The 20284-nt window shown below is 38.7% G+C and overlaps 1 protein-coding gene across 1 annotated transcript in view; it reads right to left on the bottom strand.

Moving 5' to 3' along the window:
• Positions 1–20284, bottom strand: part of LOC150083199 (extracellular serine/threonine protein CG31145) — a 197429-nt gene that overhangs the window by 38407 nt on the left and 138738 nt on the right. The window contains exon 4 of the mRNA XM_090377902.1: positions 14213–14337. Coding sequence (XP_090234028.1) covers positions 14213–14337 — 125 coding nt within the window. The remainder of the gene's footprint in view (positions 1–14212; positions 14338–20284) is intronic.

Raw genomic sequence — 20284 nt, forward strand, 5'->3', positions numbered from 1 at the left:
GTCTAAAAAAAGAGAGAGAAAATACAGAGAGAAGAGACTTAAAAACAAAGAAAGGCGTACACGGGAGAAGAAAATAAAAAAAAAAAAATTATTCAATTGTAATTAAACAGAATGGCTAAGTTCAGAGAATTAAATATTCTATAAAGTAATTAATTTTTAAGTAATTAGTTCTTAGTAATTAATTGATAAGGCGACACCTATACTTACTTTTTACTTCTATTAATCACAGTTAAAGAAAAAAATTCAATGAATTTAAGAAGAAAAAAATATAGCGCGCCTGAAATGTAACACACCGCGAGCATTAACCAACCTGTTTTCTATTATGATATAAAAAAAAAGGTAGCGTCAGTAGTCACTGGTATCCAGAAAACTTGCTTGAATAACTCATGGAGTTCATATTCATAAGTTTATCGTTTCCCCATCCAATTAAATATATCTCACTGCATTTCACACTACGAAGTTTAAATTGCATTTAAGAACCGAGTTCCCTTAGATATTAATTTACGATGAATTAACATTTTATGCATATCACTGTACTGAATTCACACATTGTGCAACTTCGACTTTTATTACTGCTTTGCTCATCTCATTTCACGCCACTATTCATTTCGAATTTGAACTCGTAACAGAGTTCAAATTCGTGCCGCTAAACCATAGAGCGCAGGGATTTGTGTGCTCTCGAGAGCGAAAGTTGGGTGAAAATTGTGTACGTTTCTCTTGTCCCATTCTCCTCAGTAGTACACGCATCCAGGCCCGGATTCGAATCCCGTTAAATGAGGAGAGGAACTTTTATGGGCTTTTTTCACTCCGTGGCTGAGTTAGTCGGCCTCAGACATAGACAGCAAGGTTCTTCCCCCGGAAACTCGGCTGTTGCCCGTTTTCCAGCAACGCAGTCAAATCGAGCAGAGAACACAAACATAATGCACTGGAGTAGATGAATTAATCTTCCGGATGATCCTATTGTGACATTTATTTTTGATAATACACGCATTCCAGTTAAATGTGGTTCAAACCTAAATGACTGCTAAATACGTCGATGTTCTTGTATTCTCTCTATATTGTGAACTAATCTGATCTTGTGTGTGGCAGAATCAAATATACGCAGAAAATTTATTTGTTTAGTATTAATAATATAGTGCAAGGAATCCACATTAACAAAACATGTGACTTTAATTAATTAATTAATTATTTAAATTAATTAATTAATTAAAGGATTAAATAAATTCCCTGGATTAAACAAAGTAATAAAAACAAATAAAAATAAGCCAACAATATATAAAATACATAATAAAAAAAAAATAAACAAACAACCTATGGTTTCCCTTCTCTTCTTTAATCCAGTTGAGTTAACTTTTAATTTTTTTTTTTCCCCGCAGAAGTAACTTTCCAGTAATTAAACTCCAATAAGTTAGGGTAAAAGAAAACTTCCTACAACCGGTCTAAATCCCTTTCCTCGTAAGTTGAATTTATGGCGCTCAGTTCTGGAATCATTTATTAAGGTGAAAACTTTGCCTTTATTTATTTTACTATCTTCTCTCAGAGTCTTATACGAGTAGATCTCAAACAGATTTCCTCCAAAATGTTTGGTTGTCATTTATTACAAAAATCGGAGCTTATTTTCTAAACGTCAACTCTTAGTAGTGATGACCATAATCGATCATGGCTCATAATCGAATGGAAAGAATATGGCTGATGCGGAGGGGGGGGGGAATACACAAAGAGAGAGAGAGAGAGAGAGAGAGAGAGAGAGAGAGAGAGAGAGAGATCAGCTCCATGTTAGTGCGTCCATTAGCGTTCAGATGTTCTTCCAGTTTACCGTGAATGCGTCTGAAGCCAACAGAGGCTTCTCCAAATTCGCTGTTCAGTTTACTTTAATCTTCACATTTTAAGTGCACTGAAAGTCTTCTTAAGAAAGTACAAAATATTCGTTGAGCTGTTAACAGATCTTTGGAAAGTTTAGTGAAGGATTCCTCCGAAAGCTAATCCCAAGTTTCAGGTTAAATCTAATATTAATACTAGGAGTTGCGACCCTTAATAAGAATCTATTCCCAAAAAAATACACGTGAAACTCTACATTTAGATAATCATTAAAATAAAATGCTATCAAAGAAGAATAACTTTTGTACAAAACTTCGCTTGAAAAGGTGGGAGAAACTGGTGTGCAAGTTACATTAAGAAGGGCGGAGGAGAGTTTGAATGTGGGTGGACAAACTCTGTTATCATTAAAATATGCGAGAATAGTTCTGGAACTAACGAACACAACCCTTTAACTTCCAGAGAAGTCCGTGATTAGGAGATAATTTCTGACTTTATATAACAACAATAATAATAATAATAAATACCATTAGAAAATCAGAAGCCTGCAGAAAGCAAAGCTGAACGGCGGGAACACAGTTAAAGCCATAAACACCTATGCCGTCCCAGTGCTAACATACTCCTTCGGGGTCATAGATTAGACTTACACCGAGCTGGAGGATATCATGAGAAAGACAAAGACAATGATGACCAAGAGCCGCCAACACCAGCCGAAGTCAGCCGTGGAGAGACTGACAGTTTCTCGGAAAGAAGGAGGAAAGGGCCTGAGAGGCCTCATCGAGCAACAGAAAACAGCGATTGCTAATCTGAAGGATTATAGGATTACTTCCAGAAACACAGAGCAGCACTCCACCAGGCCATAAGGAAAATAGACGAGCGGTATACCCACTCAACCTAAGCGAGAAGACCCCTCCAACCAGAAAGCACAAACGAAGCTAGAAAGATGGGGCAGAGAAGACACTACAATGATCTCCATCAAGAACACGTAGATAAAATTGCTTTCAATGCATGGCTCACGAGCGGTACACTCTTCCCCAAGACTGAAGGATTCATGCTCGCTATCCAAGACTAGGTAATCAAACACCAGAAACTATAGAAAATACATCGCCAAGGAGTGTCCGATGACACATGTCGACGATGCCACCTGGCCTCAGAAACGATCCAACACATCACTGCGGGATGCAAGGTGATCACCCAAACTGAGTACACTCATAAACACAACCAGGTAGCCAGGATAATACATCAGAAGCTAGCAAAGAAATACCAGTTGATCGAAGAAAGTGTACCGTACTATAAGAACGAACCCCAGGCAGTACTAGAGACCCCAAACCACAAGCTGTACTTGGACCGCATCATAATAACGGATAGGACAATCCGCACAATAGACCGGACATAACCCCTTGTGGACAAGAATGAAAAGGCTACCTTGTGGGGGTGGTAAATGAGGTTATCTTATTGTATCTTCTTTTTTGTATTAATTAATATTTATTTATTTATTATATTTATTTTATTTATATATCCCCTTATAAACCCCTCCCACTTTAACACCTGACTTGATTGATCTCAGAAAATCCCAGACTCACGGGGACCCCAATTATATTAGGTATTCTTCCACTGGACTGGCTGAGTTTCGGAATAACAGACACACACAGATGAATGTAGAATATAACATTGTTTATTGACATATCATGTATAAGAAAACTTGCAATAACATTTAACTGAATACAATATTTAGTTGGAGACTTGTTATGTTACTAACGTTTAAATGTGTATATATCGTGATATCAAATAAATCATTTCACCAACAATTATCCAATTCTAATACATATTCTTATATATTATAACATTGTGTCTCTTGATGTTCTACATAGGCTTCGATGGGTCATGGTATTCACCTCACACAATCCCTCTCTCTCTACTCCTAAACAGTCCGTATAAATGAACGACCAACTATCAGCCAATGAGCTGGCTAACAAAGTCATTAAGAGTTCGTTTTCAAAAATTGTAAGGAAAGTACATTTATTCAATCAAACATTTCGTTATAGCCAGGTTAACAGTCAACATTGATCAACCAAATTAAATAGTGCCCTTCCAATCAATTAATCCACAACTCCTTAATAGCCTACCTGTTTAATCAATTCCTACTTCAATCAGATATATTCACCTTAAATCAACATTAACAATAATTCAAAATTCAACCTTTAACTCTACACTAGTTAGGAAACCTTTACCCAATCGCTAATAATTCTTAATTACTTAATAGGTCATTTCTTTCTATTAAACATTAATACAGAACTTCACTTCCAATTATATACTACTGAACCTTAATTACATTACTCTTATGCCACCCTCTAGTCTGATTATCTTTATGTATTACATTAGTACAGTACACTTATATATATATATTTATCACTTAGACATCCTTCCATAACTATATAGCATTCTCCTATAGTCCTGCCCTTACTAATTTAGGTTCATTTATTCTCAGAAAACTTCCTAACACTTACGTGATTTTCTCCTTGCTCGGTTTACCTTCCTGTCTGTCTTAGGCGTGGACTGGAATGCAGAAGGTCGTCCATCCGGGGATCACGGTAATCTTTCTGATGTTTCCCTACCGGGTACTACGCAGCTGGATTTAATTCAGGATCCTATATTCTTCCTTAGTCTGCATTTTTTTCCGTGGACTGAGGTGCTTTCCGAGTAGGCCAGTCGCTCGACAGCTCATTTGATTAAACTTTACCTCTAGAATTCTCAGAGTGTATATCTCCTTTCTCCCTCCATGCTGCTTCAATATCTACAAGTGAACATTCCTCCTTACTCTAGTCTTATCTAGAGTTCTTATCACAATTCTCCCACTACTACTTCCATCTCCCCAGGCCTGCATCCACCACCCAAACTAGACCACGACTCTTTCCGAATCACCCCAAAACTCAACTTCTCGAATCTGCCCAGTATCAATCGTTCAGACCCTTCTCTTCGTTCTCTCAAAAATTCCTCCGCTTTCTTCCTGGCCAATCGTTGACTTCCACATCCTTTCCTTCGTGATTCTTATTCGTCTCCTTTCATTTCCGTGGGCGTGTTTTTCCATCCTTTTGTGTCCGAACTTCCGTTGGTCTGGAAATTTCTGGCACTTTCGAGAAAAATAAACGTAAGTTCCGGTCAACTAAGAAAGTTTCAGGCCTTCTTTGTGACCTCACAATCACATCCATTACCATCGCCCACACCTGCTAGAGTCGCACCGTGAAATTTTTTAAGAGGGCCACTCCCGCACTCAGTGCCCTTTCTATAGAGTATATGCTCCTGTCTTAAGTGGGATTTGTTTCGGTCTATTATACTTTTACTTACTCGCTTAAGGAATCCTTTACAAACAAGATATAACTAGAGCTAGGCGTGGCTGGAATAAACTTCCAAATTCCAGTGGTTCCTAACACATATTATTTGAGCTGAAAACTAACTATTTACACAACAATTAATTCTTCCAATATTTAACAAAACTTTATTAAATTATTGTAAGGATGGGTCCTCACAACCTAACTGATTGACAATAGCGGTACCCAACACTGCAACCTGCAGAAAACCCATGGAGGAAAAAATCAGGAAGTACACAAACCTAAGATAGGAGATCAAGGAGATGTGGCATATGCAACGAGTAACGACCATCCCGATAATCGTGTCAACCACCGGTATGGTGCTAAAGACCCTACATAACAGCTTAGCAGCAATAGGGCTCCCAGCGAACTCCTACAAGGAACTCCAGAAAGTCGCAATCCTGAACACCTGTAGGATAGTCAGAGAGTTCCTCGACCAACAGTAACATCAGACATAACAACAGCCATCCTGTGTACTTGGTAGCAATACCCGTCACGAGGTGGAACCCTCAATCAGGGAGAAATAATATAAGAGCAATAATAATAATTATTATTTTCTTTAATGATTCCCGCGCATAAAGTATATTCATGTTGTGTATGACGTCTATAGAAGTGTATGTGTTCACGAGCCGATTTGCATATTGTGATGGGGGAGGAAAACCCTACTCCCTCGTCCTGAGATCATCTAACTACAGCCTCGAGTAAAGAGGACTAGAAGACTTCAGAAATTCCTCCAGTCGTCGACGGCACTCGAACTCAGACCTCTCCAACAAGTTAAATGTAGTGAAACCAAGGGCAGCCCAAGCCAAGAGTTATTGTATCGTGAAAAAACCAGGAGAGGATTAAGTTCCTTTTATTATTATTGTTATTAATATCAATTTATTTCCGAAGGAATGTCCCTTTACAGCTATGCAGCTAGAGGACATGAGTTACATACAGAGATGAAACATAAAAGACAGACAAATACATTGTATATAGAGCCAGATACAATAATACGGCCTTAAACAGCCACTGGTGAAGATACAAAAACATAAAGTTACAACAAATAAAAGTGCATACGGATACATCGGAGCGTGGATAGCGCGGCATTAGAGTCCACCTAGAGCATGACGAGGGCATACATGTCTTTTTTTTTTTTTTTGGGCGATCCTGAAGGTATTACAAATTTCATCTCCAAGTTTTCCAGTCATAAGAAAGTGATCAGTGTTTAACAATAATAACCAAGCTCATAATGAAATCAGACTAATTTTTTGTTTTATCGCTCACCGAACTCCGCAACAACTTTGGATGCTTTCTTTGAAACTTGACTTTTTCCAACTCTAACTTCCTAACAGTAATGTCATTTTCCTCTGATGATTTTAATGTTTATAACTCCACACCTAGCTACTCAGTTTTCTAGTTAGTGTTAGCCAGAGAGTGCAACGAAGCCACAGGCTTTTGTTGCACTAAACAAAAAAAAAAAACAAATTGAATGACTAAATAAAAATATAACATTAATAATAAAAATTAATGATACACATAAGAAAATAAATAATCTGTGTTTTCCTTCTCCTGCAAGAAACTATCCATTTGAATTTCCCCTCAACTACTCACGTAGGAAACTTAATCCAGTAATTAACAACTTGCTCGCTAAAAGAAAACTTATAATCCAGGCTAAATATTGTTCTACGTAATTTGAATCTATGGCCTCTAGTTCTGGAATTTTTATAATAGTGAAAATTTCGCTTTCATTATTTCCCTATCCCTCTCAAAGCCTTACAGTATTAGTATTAGTAATGGCCGCATGGTGCAAGAAAGCCTATGGCTTATGCTGCACCAGCCAAAAAAAAAAAAAAAAAAAACCGAATAAAACAATGATAAACAAAAAATACATAAATAGTAATAATTAATAAAAGAGAAGGAGATTAAACCTATCATCCTATGCGCTTCCCTGACCCGAAGGTACTATCCAGATGACCTTTGAATTTCCCCAAACTGTTGGCCTCTACCACCCATGTAGGCAACTTATTCCAGTAATTTATAACTCGCTGGCTAAAATAAAACTTCCTGCAGTCCAATCTAAACATCTCCCCCCGTAACTTGAATTTATGTCCCCTAGTTCTAGCATCATTTATAACCTTGAAAATTTCGTCCTCATTCATTTTACTGATGCCTCTCAGAGCCTTAAACACCTCAATCAAATCTCCTCTAAGGTGTCTAGTTTCCAAACTCTGCAACCCACATATTCGAAGTCTTTCTTCATAAGGAAGCCCTTTTGCCGATCTCACCAGGCGAGTTACCCTTCTTTCTACCCTTTCAAGAAGCTCCATGTCTTTCTTTAGGTGCGGTCTCCATACTTGAACACAGTATTCCAAGTGTGGTCTAACATAAGCCTTATATAATGGGATTATCACGTCCCTATCTCTACTTGCAAAAGTTCGATAGATCATCGATAGGGCACCATGGGCCTTCCGTGCAACCTGTTTACAATGCTCAGAGAATTTCATGTCTGACCCTATCGTAACACCCAAGTCCCTTTCCTCCAGTACTGGGTTTAGCTGAACACCACCAAGTGAATAAGTTATTTTGGGATTACTGTTTCCCAGGTGTAATACCTTACATTTTGTTGAATTAAAGCATAGCTGCCATTTTTCTGACCATTCCTGAAGTCTATCTAGGTTTCTCTGAAGAAACTCAGCTTGACAGTAATCATTAACTACTCTACCAATTTTAACATCATTTGCAAATTTAGACATCACGCCCTCTATCCCTTCATTTATGTCGTTTATGAAAATTAAAAACAACAGTGATCCTAATACTGATCCTTGGGGAATCCCCACTTCTTACATCAACCCAATCTGAGGAATAGCCATTTATCACAACCCTCTGCCTCCTGCCCTGAAGCCATCCTTCTATCTATCTAAGGATTTTCCCAGTGATTCCAACCTGTTCCAGCTTATAAAGCAACCGCTAATGTGGGACTGAGTCAAAAGCTTTGCTGAAATCTAAATAAACAATGTCGAAATTATTCCCTAGATCCAGCTCGTGAGTGACCCTTTCAAAATAGCGAACCAGATTTGTTAAACATGATTTTCCCTTTACAAAACCATGCTGAGTATCCTTGAGAATTTCAATTCGATCCAAATGATCTTGAATTCCACCCTTGATCATTGCCTCGATGATTTTCTCTACCACTGAAGTCAGACTGACAGGTCGATAATTTCCCACTTCACTCTTAGAACCACCCTTATGTATGGGAGATACATTGGCACTTTTCCAATCCAAGGGAATCTCCCCAGAGTCTAGTGATGCTCGCATAATTAGCCCCAATGGTACAATGCACTCGCTTGCCGTCTCCCTTAAGATTATAGGGTATATTCCATCAACTCCAGGAGCCTTACTGGTCTGTAGGCTCGAAAGTTTTTTCATTAAATAATCTTGCGAAATTTCAATATCATTAATTACATATTTTTTAACTTCGCTCCCACAATTTCCCATTGCCACAAAAGGCTTTTCATTTGTAAATATCGTTGCAAAATAACTGTTGAGTTCCTCTGCAATGGCAGCTGGTGTATTTAATACTATTCCCGTTCCCTTACGTAAAGGTCTGATCTGGTTTGTCCTTCTCTTCTTGGCATTTATATATGTGAAGAATTCCTTATTCCCCCCCCCCCCTCTTTGCTCTGTTTGCTAGTGATTTCTCATAAACTGCCTTTGCCTGTCGAACCTTTTCTGTGGCTCTATTAGAGATCATCTTGTAGTTGTTATACGCTTCAGTACTTTTTATTGCTCTGTAACCTTTCCATGCCACCTTTTTCTGCTCAAGTAATGTGGCAACTTCACTATTCATCCAACTTGGAACCCTTCTCGTGGAGTATTTTTTAATGGTAAATACGCATTATATACACCATGTAGCCTAGTTACCAAGTTTTTTAGTCCATATAATCGAAGTCTCTCCTCGTACGGGTGCTTGTGTTTGCACTTTTGCAGATCTAACCCTTTCAGATCCTTTCAAGAAGCTCGATGTTTTTTTTTTTTTTTTAAGATGAGTCCACAGGACACAGCATTCCAAGTGTACAATTGCTTATACAGTGTGATAGCGACCTATCCATCTCTACAAGCAAATGTTCGAAAGGTCATTGAGAGGATACCATGAATATGATAAATCGTAACTTCCAAATCCCCTCCGAGCCTCCTGTACTGTGTTTAATTCAGCCCCACGAAGTGTAAAAGTTATTTTTGGGTTGCTATTCCCCAAATTTAAGACTGCATTAAAAGGTACATGCCACATTTCTGACCATCTTTGAAGCCTATCCAACTCACCCTGAAAGAGTGCTGCTTGACGACTGTCCTCTCAATTTTCATATCATCTGCAAATTTCGGCATCATTCCCTCCATCTCTTGGTCAATGTTACATATATATAAAAATCAGAAACAACAGTGGTCCTAGAACCCATCATTGGAAAATCTTACTTCTAATATTAGACCCATCTGAAGAGTAACCATTAATCACAATCCACAATCCTGTGCTTCCTGCTCTGCAATCCCTCTTACAATATTACTCGCGATTTCAACAAGCTGCAGCTTATTCAGTAACTTTTCAATCTACCAGCTAATCCAGTTATATTGAATCGGGTGGTAGAGATGCCGAAGCTTTTGCTGCTCCTAAAGATTTTACGAACATATTCACTTGTCTCCTAGAATACAGGCAATCTGAACCACAGAACTAACAATTTTGATAATTTCTTCACTAAGTTAATGTTACCTATCATAGATTATATCGCAGTAGCTGAGAATATTTAAAATAAAATGTACTTCAGGATGCATCACAGGACCACGGTTAGAACTATAATGATTTATAAATATTTTTACCGCATTTGTGGGTTAAATCACTCTGCATATAAGTAACAGGACATTGACACTCTGCTATGATCAAACAATCGGAGCATAGTGGTGGTCTATTATCCTGCGGAGCTGATCTTTCTCATGGCTACCTATATTTTCGCTTTTGGCACTAAAATGCCAGATGGAATGACCTTTCCTCATTTCTATTTGTCTTGTCTTTGATTGAACTACTGCTCCGATCGAGATTGTTCTAACGGTTAATTTCCTGTCACGGCATGGTGGTGCCAAGGGTTTACAATACACATTTACATCCACATCCATACAGACATAAGAGAGATACATATGTGGTGTGATGCCTTCATCACACCACATATGTATCTCTTAGGTCTGGATCATGTTTCCTTACCATACACCATGCCCGAGCATATTTAAACATCGTTGCGGATCAGGTACACCTGGCAACTTTCATGTTTATCCTAATTGATAAAGATGAAACATTGTCATCCTGAAAGTACAGGGATGCTTTCAAGATGAGGCCGCCGTAGCCTAGTGGTCAGGCGCGCGGGTACATAAGTGCATAAGTACTTATGTACGCGGGTGCATAAGTGCATAAGTACACGTGCCTTGAGTGACCGGGGTTCAAGCCCGTGACTGCTGAATATGGTGCTGTTTCTTGTATTCTGTCTATCTTGTGAACTCCTCTGACCGTTTGGTCGTCCCGGAGTATAAACAGAAAATTTATTTATTAAGTTAATTGCGCTACAGGGTGCAGCCAGAATCACCAGGATTGGTAACAGGTCGAATCGGGGTTTCAATAAGGAAACTAAGATGGCTTTCATCAAGAAGCAGAAGGCCTACCGGAAATGGCAGAAAACTCAACTTCCCTCAGACCGTTCCATCTTTAAGAAAGAAAGAGCTTGCTTCTTGAAAAAGAAAACGCAGGTCCTTAACCAAGCTGTTCTCAATAGGTTGAAGAGTGGTAGAAGGATCCTTTCACATCATCATCATCATCTAGCCATTGACAAAAAGCTTGTCCAGGAATGGGCACAGTTCAACTTACTGCAGGCAGATTTTCCTGACTCTGATTCCTCTCTCTCTCAGGAGGACTGGCTACCTAGGGTACACTTGTCTGAAATAGAAATAACTAGAGAGACCCTAATTGATGTCATCAATAAACTACCCAACAAAGCCACTGTAGGTCCAGATGGTTTCCCACTCTTTATTATCAAAATTTGCAGCCCATATATAGTCGACCTTCTCCCTCACCTTTTCCGACAAATTCTGCAATCTGGAATAGTTCCTTCAATTTGGAAAACCTACCATGTTAAGCCCATTCCAAAGATCAAGAAACCCAAATCTCCTAAAGACCTGCGACCAATATCCATCAGTTGTTCTTTACTCAAAATTTTTGAAAAAGTAATTCAGCCAACAATTGCCCAGCACTGCTTTGCACACAGGCCCGAGTACCTGCATACCGTTCTACAGAGGAGATCGACAACTACCAATCTTCTGGATACCCTCTTCAGAATTCAGCGCACCCTTAACAACAAATCACAGATTGATATCATATTCCTCGACATAAAATCGGCTTATTTTTTACCATTCTGAAACACTACTTCGGCCTGGCGGAAACCTTACTTCAAATTTTGAAGTCTATTTTACTTCCTAGACATCTGTCTGTGACCCACAATGACTTTCAAGTAACTATTGACGTCTCAAGAGGCATTCCACAAGGAAGTGTACTGTCAGCTATCCTGTTTGCAGCAGTTTTGGAGCCTTTCCTTGCTCAGAATCCGAACTTTGTCTCTTATGCCGACGATCTGAAGTACTACGTGAGCTCAGATCATAATCATCAGATTCATGATATCAACCAACAAGCTTCTAGACAAATATTGAGCTTGGAAAGTTATCTTGCCACAATAGGGCTGCATCTGAGCCCTTCTAAATCAGCACAACTGACGATCACCAAGAAGAAAGCCAAAAATGATATCCAAATCTTTGTGAGTGGGGAACCGGTGCAAAAGGTGACCTCTCATACTGATCTTGGCCTCACCTGGGACGTTGGGCTCACATTTCAGCCTCACTTTGCCAGGATGAGGCAGAAGATGTACGCTGCTCTTTGGGCAAGAGCTCGTTGGTGTGCATCAGCCAGCGCTGCTTTTTCGGCACATCCTGAGGTGTATTACGCCGATTCCTCTCTATGCTTCAGAAATTTGGTCATCTGCACCTGCCTCATACCTTCAGAAGTATCTCAGTTTAGAGTACTGGTTGCTTAGATGGATGAACAGGGTGGTAGGCCACCCCCCTAACTATCTCCAGATCTATCCTACAAGCAAATCTGGGCACCACTCCCTGGAGACATATCATCATGACAAAAAATGTCTTCAAGGCTTGCACGGCTTATAACGAGGCGAATTGATGCTCCATCGGTATCCACATTAATCTCTGGATACCGATGGCAAGAGGGGAGCAAGAGGGCAAGAGGGGAGCACCCCGACTCCTGTCTCCCTCTACGCCTTACGCTGTCCAACATTGATTCCCTGAGGAACATGTTTCCAGCCAATTGTCTTCGGATCTTCAATAAATTTAGGATCCACCCTGATAGGTTCTGTGAAGACAAGCCCTACAGGAAGGAAATCCTCAAGGACTGCTACCAGATTATGAACTTATAATACTCACCTGCTTCTAGACAGACTGTTTTTTTTTTTTTTATATTTTGTATATTACTGTTTATTTTGTATATTTTTGTATGTTTAATCCTGTAAATATCTCGGGTCGAGCACGCATGTACTCTTGTCTATTGTACATGTGTTCCTCGCACCTTAGTCTGTAAATATTCACACCTTTCTGGCACAGAGCCGTCCCAGGGTGACTCAAGGTTTCTTGGGAAATAAACTGATTTAATAATAATAATAATGATAATGCATCCGTTCATTGCGCAGAATGTGTTAAAGAGTGGTTTGAGGAACACGCAATGACTTCAAACATCTGCCTTAGTCGGTTCACAACCAGATGATCTCAATCGCACTGGATGTGTGGGATCAACCGGAAAAGTGTGTTCAATCCTTCCAGGAACTAAGAAAATTTTTATTATATGAATAGTCCAATGTTCCTCGTGCCACTTTTAATCACTGCGTATCAATTCGTATCGGCAATCGAACACGCTAATAGCTAAGGTCCTAATAAAGTAGCCAGGCTATGTAGCTATAACGGTTGATATGGGGATTAATTGGCGTGGAAGCAACCCCCCCCCCCCTTTAATGTTTCGGTGGGTACAGTTTCATACCGTTGCCAAACTACTTTACAAAGTCTCACGCGCATCTTTATGACGACTGCAGAAAAAAATTCTGAATAAGAGAATATTTAAGCAACCAGAAAGAAAAGCCCCTGCAGCGTGCATTACGACCGCAGTTCCTCCACATCGTTTGACAAAAAGGCCTGGGTTCGAATCCCGTGTTCTGTGGACGGTTTGTCGTTGTTGTTTTTTACTGTTGTTCGGCCTTGAGCGAGGATTGCACGGTTTTTTCCCGGAAACTCTGGTTTCCATTCAGCAATGCCAAACCGCCCACAGAACACACAATTTACAAACACAATGTACACTCATTTCTTTTGGCCTCGGAAACACTGGACAAATGAAAAAAAATGGAAAAATAAGAAATGGGAAACTTGAAAGAAGAAGAGAGCAGAAAAGAAATGGGTGCATTGTGTCAAATATTCAAAAGAACTCGTTCAGTTTTCCGAATGTATTGCTTTTCTGTTATTTCAACTGCTGCTCTTCTTACAGTTGCGAAATCCAAGCGGAAGTTTAGACTTCTGACTCCACTTCGACCGTGAAGTAGCCAAGTACTCCGTGGAGGTTATCTGACGGGAATGCTGCCAGTAGTCGGAAACGTTTAATTAGCCATTAATTTTCGCTATTCGTGCAACGCGCGGGTGATAATTGCTGTAGAAGTTCGTGTCGTGGTTTAATCGTGCCATAAGAAATTCAAATTAAGAAGATGCGCGCTTTTGACTTAATAATTTTAGATTCTTGGCATTACCTGTTTCATCATCCACCCATTGATCATTCACCAAAGCGGAACATCCTGTTTTCTCAGCGTGGCATCGTCACTCAGCCCCCTTACGATGCGAGTGAAAGAAATTGATACGGTTAACAAAACTGGTGAGAATGGTAATTACTGAGATGCAGATATAACTACACTTACCTACGCTAACGATGGAATCAGTAGCCATGTCCACCAGCAGGGCATCAATTGTTGGATCTTTCTCCCCGTACAGCTCGTTCTGGGTGATACTTAAGTGGAATTTTTCCCAGTTGGTGAGATTATCTCTAGATCAAGTGATGCGTATCATTAATAAAGAAATAGTATTTCAAAATGCACTTATTAATAGTAACAATTTAAAAAGGGACACAAAATAATACTTGAACAGATGAAGCAAGAATTACATTTGAATAATATTGAGTAGAGAGATGTTTATTAATTTGAGAACACCGAAATTTATTACAGAACTTAAACTACGAAAAGACGACTTCAGATAGCAGTGGGTACTGGCTCAGAATTTTAATGTTTGGTGTCTAAGTGTTAAAAAAAGATTTTAATTAATGATTCTGCTTAGTTAAAGACACAATATCATTTTACTCTTATCGAACGACTTATTGAAATGAATTTTAAAAGAATCATTTTAAATTAATTAATTTAATTATTTATGCGGGACATAACAGGTTATAAACCCTATAATAACGTGCCGAAATACGGAATGAATCAAATACATTACATTATACAAAATTGCAAAATACAGCGAAGGTTGAGTATCTAATAATATATCTCCAAGCTGCTAACTTTCCTTGACTAGTTTCCAAAGAAAGAATTAAAAACTTTTAAAAATCTCAAAAGAATTAAATAAATATATTATTTGATGAACCAATCAAAAGAAGTTTTTCCTTCGTTAAAACGTTGAAGGATTTATTTTTGGAACCTAATGGATCAAGGTGGTTTTGGAGGGCTTAGCTCGTCTTCATAAACAAGTACATTTCGAAACTGAAATCGATGCGCAAAAAGTTTTCGAACACTGAAGCAGAAAATTAGATTTTCTGTTGTCATAGTGGCTTAAATGGGGTGTTCGAGTGTAGCCCGCTGGTAAGGATGTTCAATTGCATTGTAGGAACAGCTTTTCACGAATCCTTTTGAGAGTTCGGTCCTCAGAAATCAATTTATGCTTGGCAGGAAGTAACAGAGTTAAGGGACCGTCAAATGAGAGAACAAATCAGATGAAAACAATTTGTTACAGCATATTTTCAAACCAGAATTTTTGTTTATGTATATATATACACACGCGGGCGAAATGAAATAAGATTGGTGTTCGCGTATTCATTACTTTACAGTATCAAAATGGCGGTGCGTGTTGTATCGTGGTTAAGATGGAGATGCGATTTAGCAGTGGGCATCATCAGCGGATAGTATGGACACCTCTATCAGAAGCTTGCGTCCTTTAATATAGTGAAACGCAAACTGCGTTCCGCGGACAAGTCCGTGAGGAATGCGGGAAGGTAAACTGAATTACAAATTACAAAAAAAGGAAAAAAGAAGCAAGATTATCTGCTATGCTAATTCTGAAGGTAAGTTGTTAGAGACATTTTGTAACATTTCTGGAAGCCAAGCTTAGTATTAGTTTTAGCCACATACTGCAAACAATCTCGAGACCTTTGCTGAGATTATAAACGATTCTGTAGCGAACGGTGTATAGACAGACAGACACGCGTATAGATTTTTAATTTATTATACTGTGTTAGGTTTATTTTTAAATCTGCAAATTTTGAAAGCGGGTTTGAAATTTATTATTTTTTTTTGTCGATCTCGTGTTTCATTATTGAGAACAATAAACCAGAATATTTTATTTTGGGAGTTCACTGGTAAAACTAGGAACCAAAAGTGGTCCAGGACCGAAACCAGTTTGTGTGACACTGCTGTAATGGGTATAGACACCTACAGGATTTGGGTGATACTTCCCAGGAAGGCTGCGCACAATGTATGTTATCATTTCTGAACACTATAAAGAAGCAGAAAGCTTGATTTGAGAAGATAACCCGCCCTCACTTCCTTTTATACTCTTTGACTGTCCCTGGCCAAAAGAATCTTCACACTACATTCATTTCGTTTACAATTCCGACTTGCTATCTCAGTAATGACATTAAAAAGGAGGGGGGGGGGAGACTTAGGGATCTAAGTTCGTAATCACTATTTAATCAACGGATCAATCCACTATGTTACAGCCCACCATGTAATCAACAGGTCAAGTTGGACATTATAAATCGATACAAATTAGAAACCGGATCTTGCTTATCGAAGCTTACAATTGTCCTCAGCAATACATTAAATCGCGTTTTATATCCCGTATAATAATAATGAGATCACATTGTGTAAGTAATCACTTAGATCAAGTAATGGAGTTCACTTATCGCTCTTATCTGGCAGCAACTCGAGCGAACCACTGCAAAGAACACGACATGCTATTCGATTGACGACATGTCAGGTCAAAGAATGAGCAGTCGTTCTATTCGAAGAATGGCTCTCTCGCGAGTTGCTAACACTCTTTCATTCTGTTTTTTCTTTTATTTAGGTCTGTTTATTGCTGTTATTTTTTACGGATCGTTATTAGGTTAGGTTCATAGTCGAATAACGACTCGATGTGCTGCGATATCAGATGCATAGAGGTTTCCAGTCTTAAAGTACTATATTTTCATGTTTGTTTTTTTTAGGCCAGATAAAATAACAAGTCGTTGTTGCGATATTGTTTTGGGTTACTTTGTCTTTTGTTATCCCCCCCTATAATAATCGTCATGGAGAAACCAAAACTTCTCGGTGGCCGTTTCCAGTGGTCCAGCATCTGATCCTCTCCTTATCCAACGATGCGGAAACGCTTTATTTAAGTATTCCCGCATTCTTAAGACCATATACAGTGAGGCACCATATTGTTTGAGCCAAATGTCGTCCGCTATACTACGGTTCCTCGGTTGAGAGACTAGCCAAAGAGATTTCTGCTATTTCGACCACCACTGTCATGAGTTCAAGGTCCTTCACAAAATTTGGGTTTTCTTTTCACTATAAAACAGATTTATATAAACGAAAATGCTGGTATATGGCACACTTATCACTGAAGATGGCCGATTTCGGGTGGATGGAGCAGAATGTTCCCAGTGAATTATTCCTGGTTTCTCAGACAGCGTGGCATAAGCCACGCTGTCTTTATTTATCCGTGAATATCCTTAACCAGCATGATGATGCACGAAAGATTACATCCAGTACCATTTAAACTGGGCGCTCTGGCCAAATTAGTCGATGCGTGCACAATGGAACTCGAAAACAACTAACTAGCTTAAAATATCACAACCACCATTACAGCCAAGATCGCACTGTATGGATCCCAACTATTCGAAATATCAAAAAGCCGGTGATGAAACCACATAATCCACCTCTCATAATATGATGAATAAGCAGACATCTGTCTTTTAGAGATCAGTTTCACGAACTAAAACGATCGAATATGTTCTTGTTTATACTCCGGCATGACCAGGAGGTCAGTGGAGTTTACAATAAATCAATCAATACAAATATTAATCGTATTTAGCAGTCACGAGCTTGAACCCCTGACCACTCGGCTACGTTAGACCTATTACGTATAATGAGGGAAGTCGAGGCCAGCGCGAACCCCGTGCAAACAGCCAGATCGGACTAGTCCGTCTTTCCCGGGAACCGGACCCAAATTTAAGGAGGAGATACAGTACATGACGATTGATAACTAAAACCTCTGCAGAGGTTTCAATCAAATATTGTTTATGAAGAATGTATAATAGATAAATTCTGAACATAAGCAAACTGTGCCCTTCTTTCTTTCTCTCTCTTTTCGAGAGAGAGAGAGGACTAGAGGAAAGCGGGGGGGGGGGGGGGGAGGAACAACCATTTTGTATTTTGTAGTAAGTTGGTCAGCTGTAGCACGTTTTCTCTCTAAATCTGGCTTAAGAAAAAGTGTTTTCTTCCTCAGGAGAAATATGCTTTTGTCAAGTAACCGCCCATGTAATAAGAATAAATAACATCTCTGGTAATATTCAGAGGGGTGTCACATGCCGGTGACAAGGCAGTTGAGCACACGTCTCCGAAGTGCCACGCTATTGCATTACTTGGCTGCCTGAGAGGGTTTAGGAGTTGTAGTTTCAGGGCGAAGTACGATGACTGTTTCACAGAAAGTAATTGTGTTAGTGTCAGTTACGGAAAGAAAACCACATCGTCTTGTACAAAAATATGATATATAACGACCCGTGATAAATCTCAATGTCAACAGCGTCCCAGTAATTCTGTTTATGTTACATTCCCATCAAATTTCCTTCTTGAATATTATACAATCTCTCACTCGCTCCACATTTAAATAATATTCTGAAGCAGCGTTTCTCAGCCTTTTTACTTCTTCTGGCCACCCCTTTTGGGGTGAAATAAACGCCGCCACATTTCGTTGCCCCTCCCCCACTTACTGGAAGAAGAAGAAGAAATCTTTATTGTACAGTAAAGACACGATAAAGATAAACATAAAGATTTCTTCTTTTCTAAGTATCATCCTCATTGTAATCACGTCATGTTAAGTCATTAATGATTATGCCCACCTGGTGGAATCAATTTTCCTGCTTAGACCTTTAACTCCTATGTTTAGGGCAAAAGGTAAGATATACGAGGGGTGACTGAAAAGTTTGCGTCCAAATTGTGAAAAAAAAAAAGTGAATTCTTGTTAGAACAATTGAAAAAAATGAAGGACTTTTAAAGAATTGAATAAATTGAACTCCGAGTTGTCATATGTAAGACGAATTGTTATGCTCCATCCCCTTCTTTTCTAGATTTAGCACTCTCGGACTTGTATTTGTTTGCCAGTGAAAAATTACTGAGAGAAACGAAATTTGAAAGCCATAGATGCCATTAGTGCTATGTAGAAAAATAAATATTAATTTTTGTCACTGCTATTTTTTTTTCATGGAATGTGAAAATCGTAAAGGATGTGCTACTGAGTTTTTTTTTTTTTTTTACAATATCTTTCAAAAATTACTTATCTCTTCTCCTCCCCCCCCCCAACCCAACCCAGGAAATTCTACTGACGTTTTATTCTTTCGTAATTAAAATAAACTTATCTGGATGCGTCTGTAAATCAAATGGAGTAAGAACCAGTTCTTACTCACTTTATTATAATTTAATGGATGGATCCATTACTTGCTACGTGTTATCCGTTTTTTTTCTTTAGTAAGAAAAGAAAGGTTAAAATTTTTATTTCAGTGAGCACTGTGATCTTATCGCATCGATAACGAGACTGAGACTGCGAGCATCCCTACTACCGAGGATGAACACAACTGCATCGAGACGCCGTTCATTTCTTAATCCGTTGATCTTTGGAACAGTTAAACTGCGGAGAAATTCATTAGCTGTTCAGAATATTTTTTCTTGGCCTGGTTTGTGTTTTACAAAAATGTCTTGTATATAGTTGAAGGGTGCGTGCATTCTGAAGACGGTACGAATTGTTGAACCAAGAAGTTTTAGGGAGCTCCCCAAAGAAGCACTTTAGCCAAAGTGTACTGAGTACTTCAGGAAAATAAAATTTTATTTCGCAACTATTAAAATTGATTTTTGAACGTGTACCTTTTATAATGCCAATTTTTTTCCATTCACGTTACAGATGTTTTCAAACGATCACTTATATTAAAATACAGAATTTACATGAAATGGCAGAACCACAAAATGAACGAAATCGAAAAAAAGTTCACGGAAAGTATATTGTAGAAATATCGTAAAAATGCCGAATTCGCATTTCATTTCACTAATTCTGTTTCCTTCAATAATTTAACTTTCAGTTAACGAAAATAGGAGCATTATAACCCGTAATTTTTCCCTAAGTTTTTCCCGAATATTATACAATATTTCTAATGTACTTTCTTTCTTTCTCCTATTTTTAGGCACGTTCGCATATGTATATACATATGTGATCGACGCCTGTTGTCTTCACAATGTCCATCCGCATCAACAACTCGACTCTCAGTGAACGGATTTTCGTGACATTTTAGGTTTGGTTCTTTTAGAAAGATTTGGCGAGTTATTCCAAATTTCATTCCAAATCCGTCAGTTATTTCTTTTTTTTTTTCCATACAATTTGTATGAAAAAAAGAAATTCGTGGATTAAACACGGTTTTGATGGAATATTGTTAGCTTTAGACATTCCGTGCGAGCTTTCGCGTGTATTCATAAGTA

This window comes from Mastigoproctus giganteus, chromosome 7 (assembly GCF_048544385.1).
Source record: "Mastigoproctus giganteus isolate SK-2022 chromosome 7, ASM4854438v1, whole genome shotgun sequence".
NCBI lineage: Eukaryota > Metazoa > Arthropoda > Arachnida > Uropygi > Thelyphonidae > Mastigoproctus > Mastigoproctus giganteus.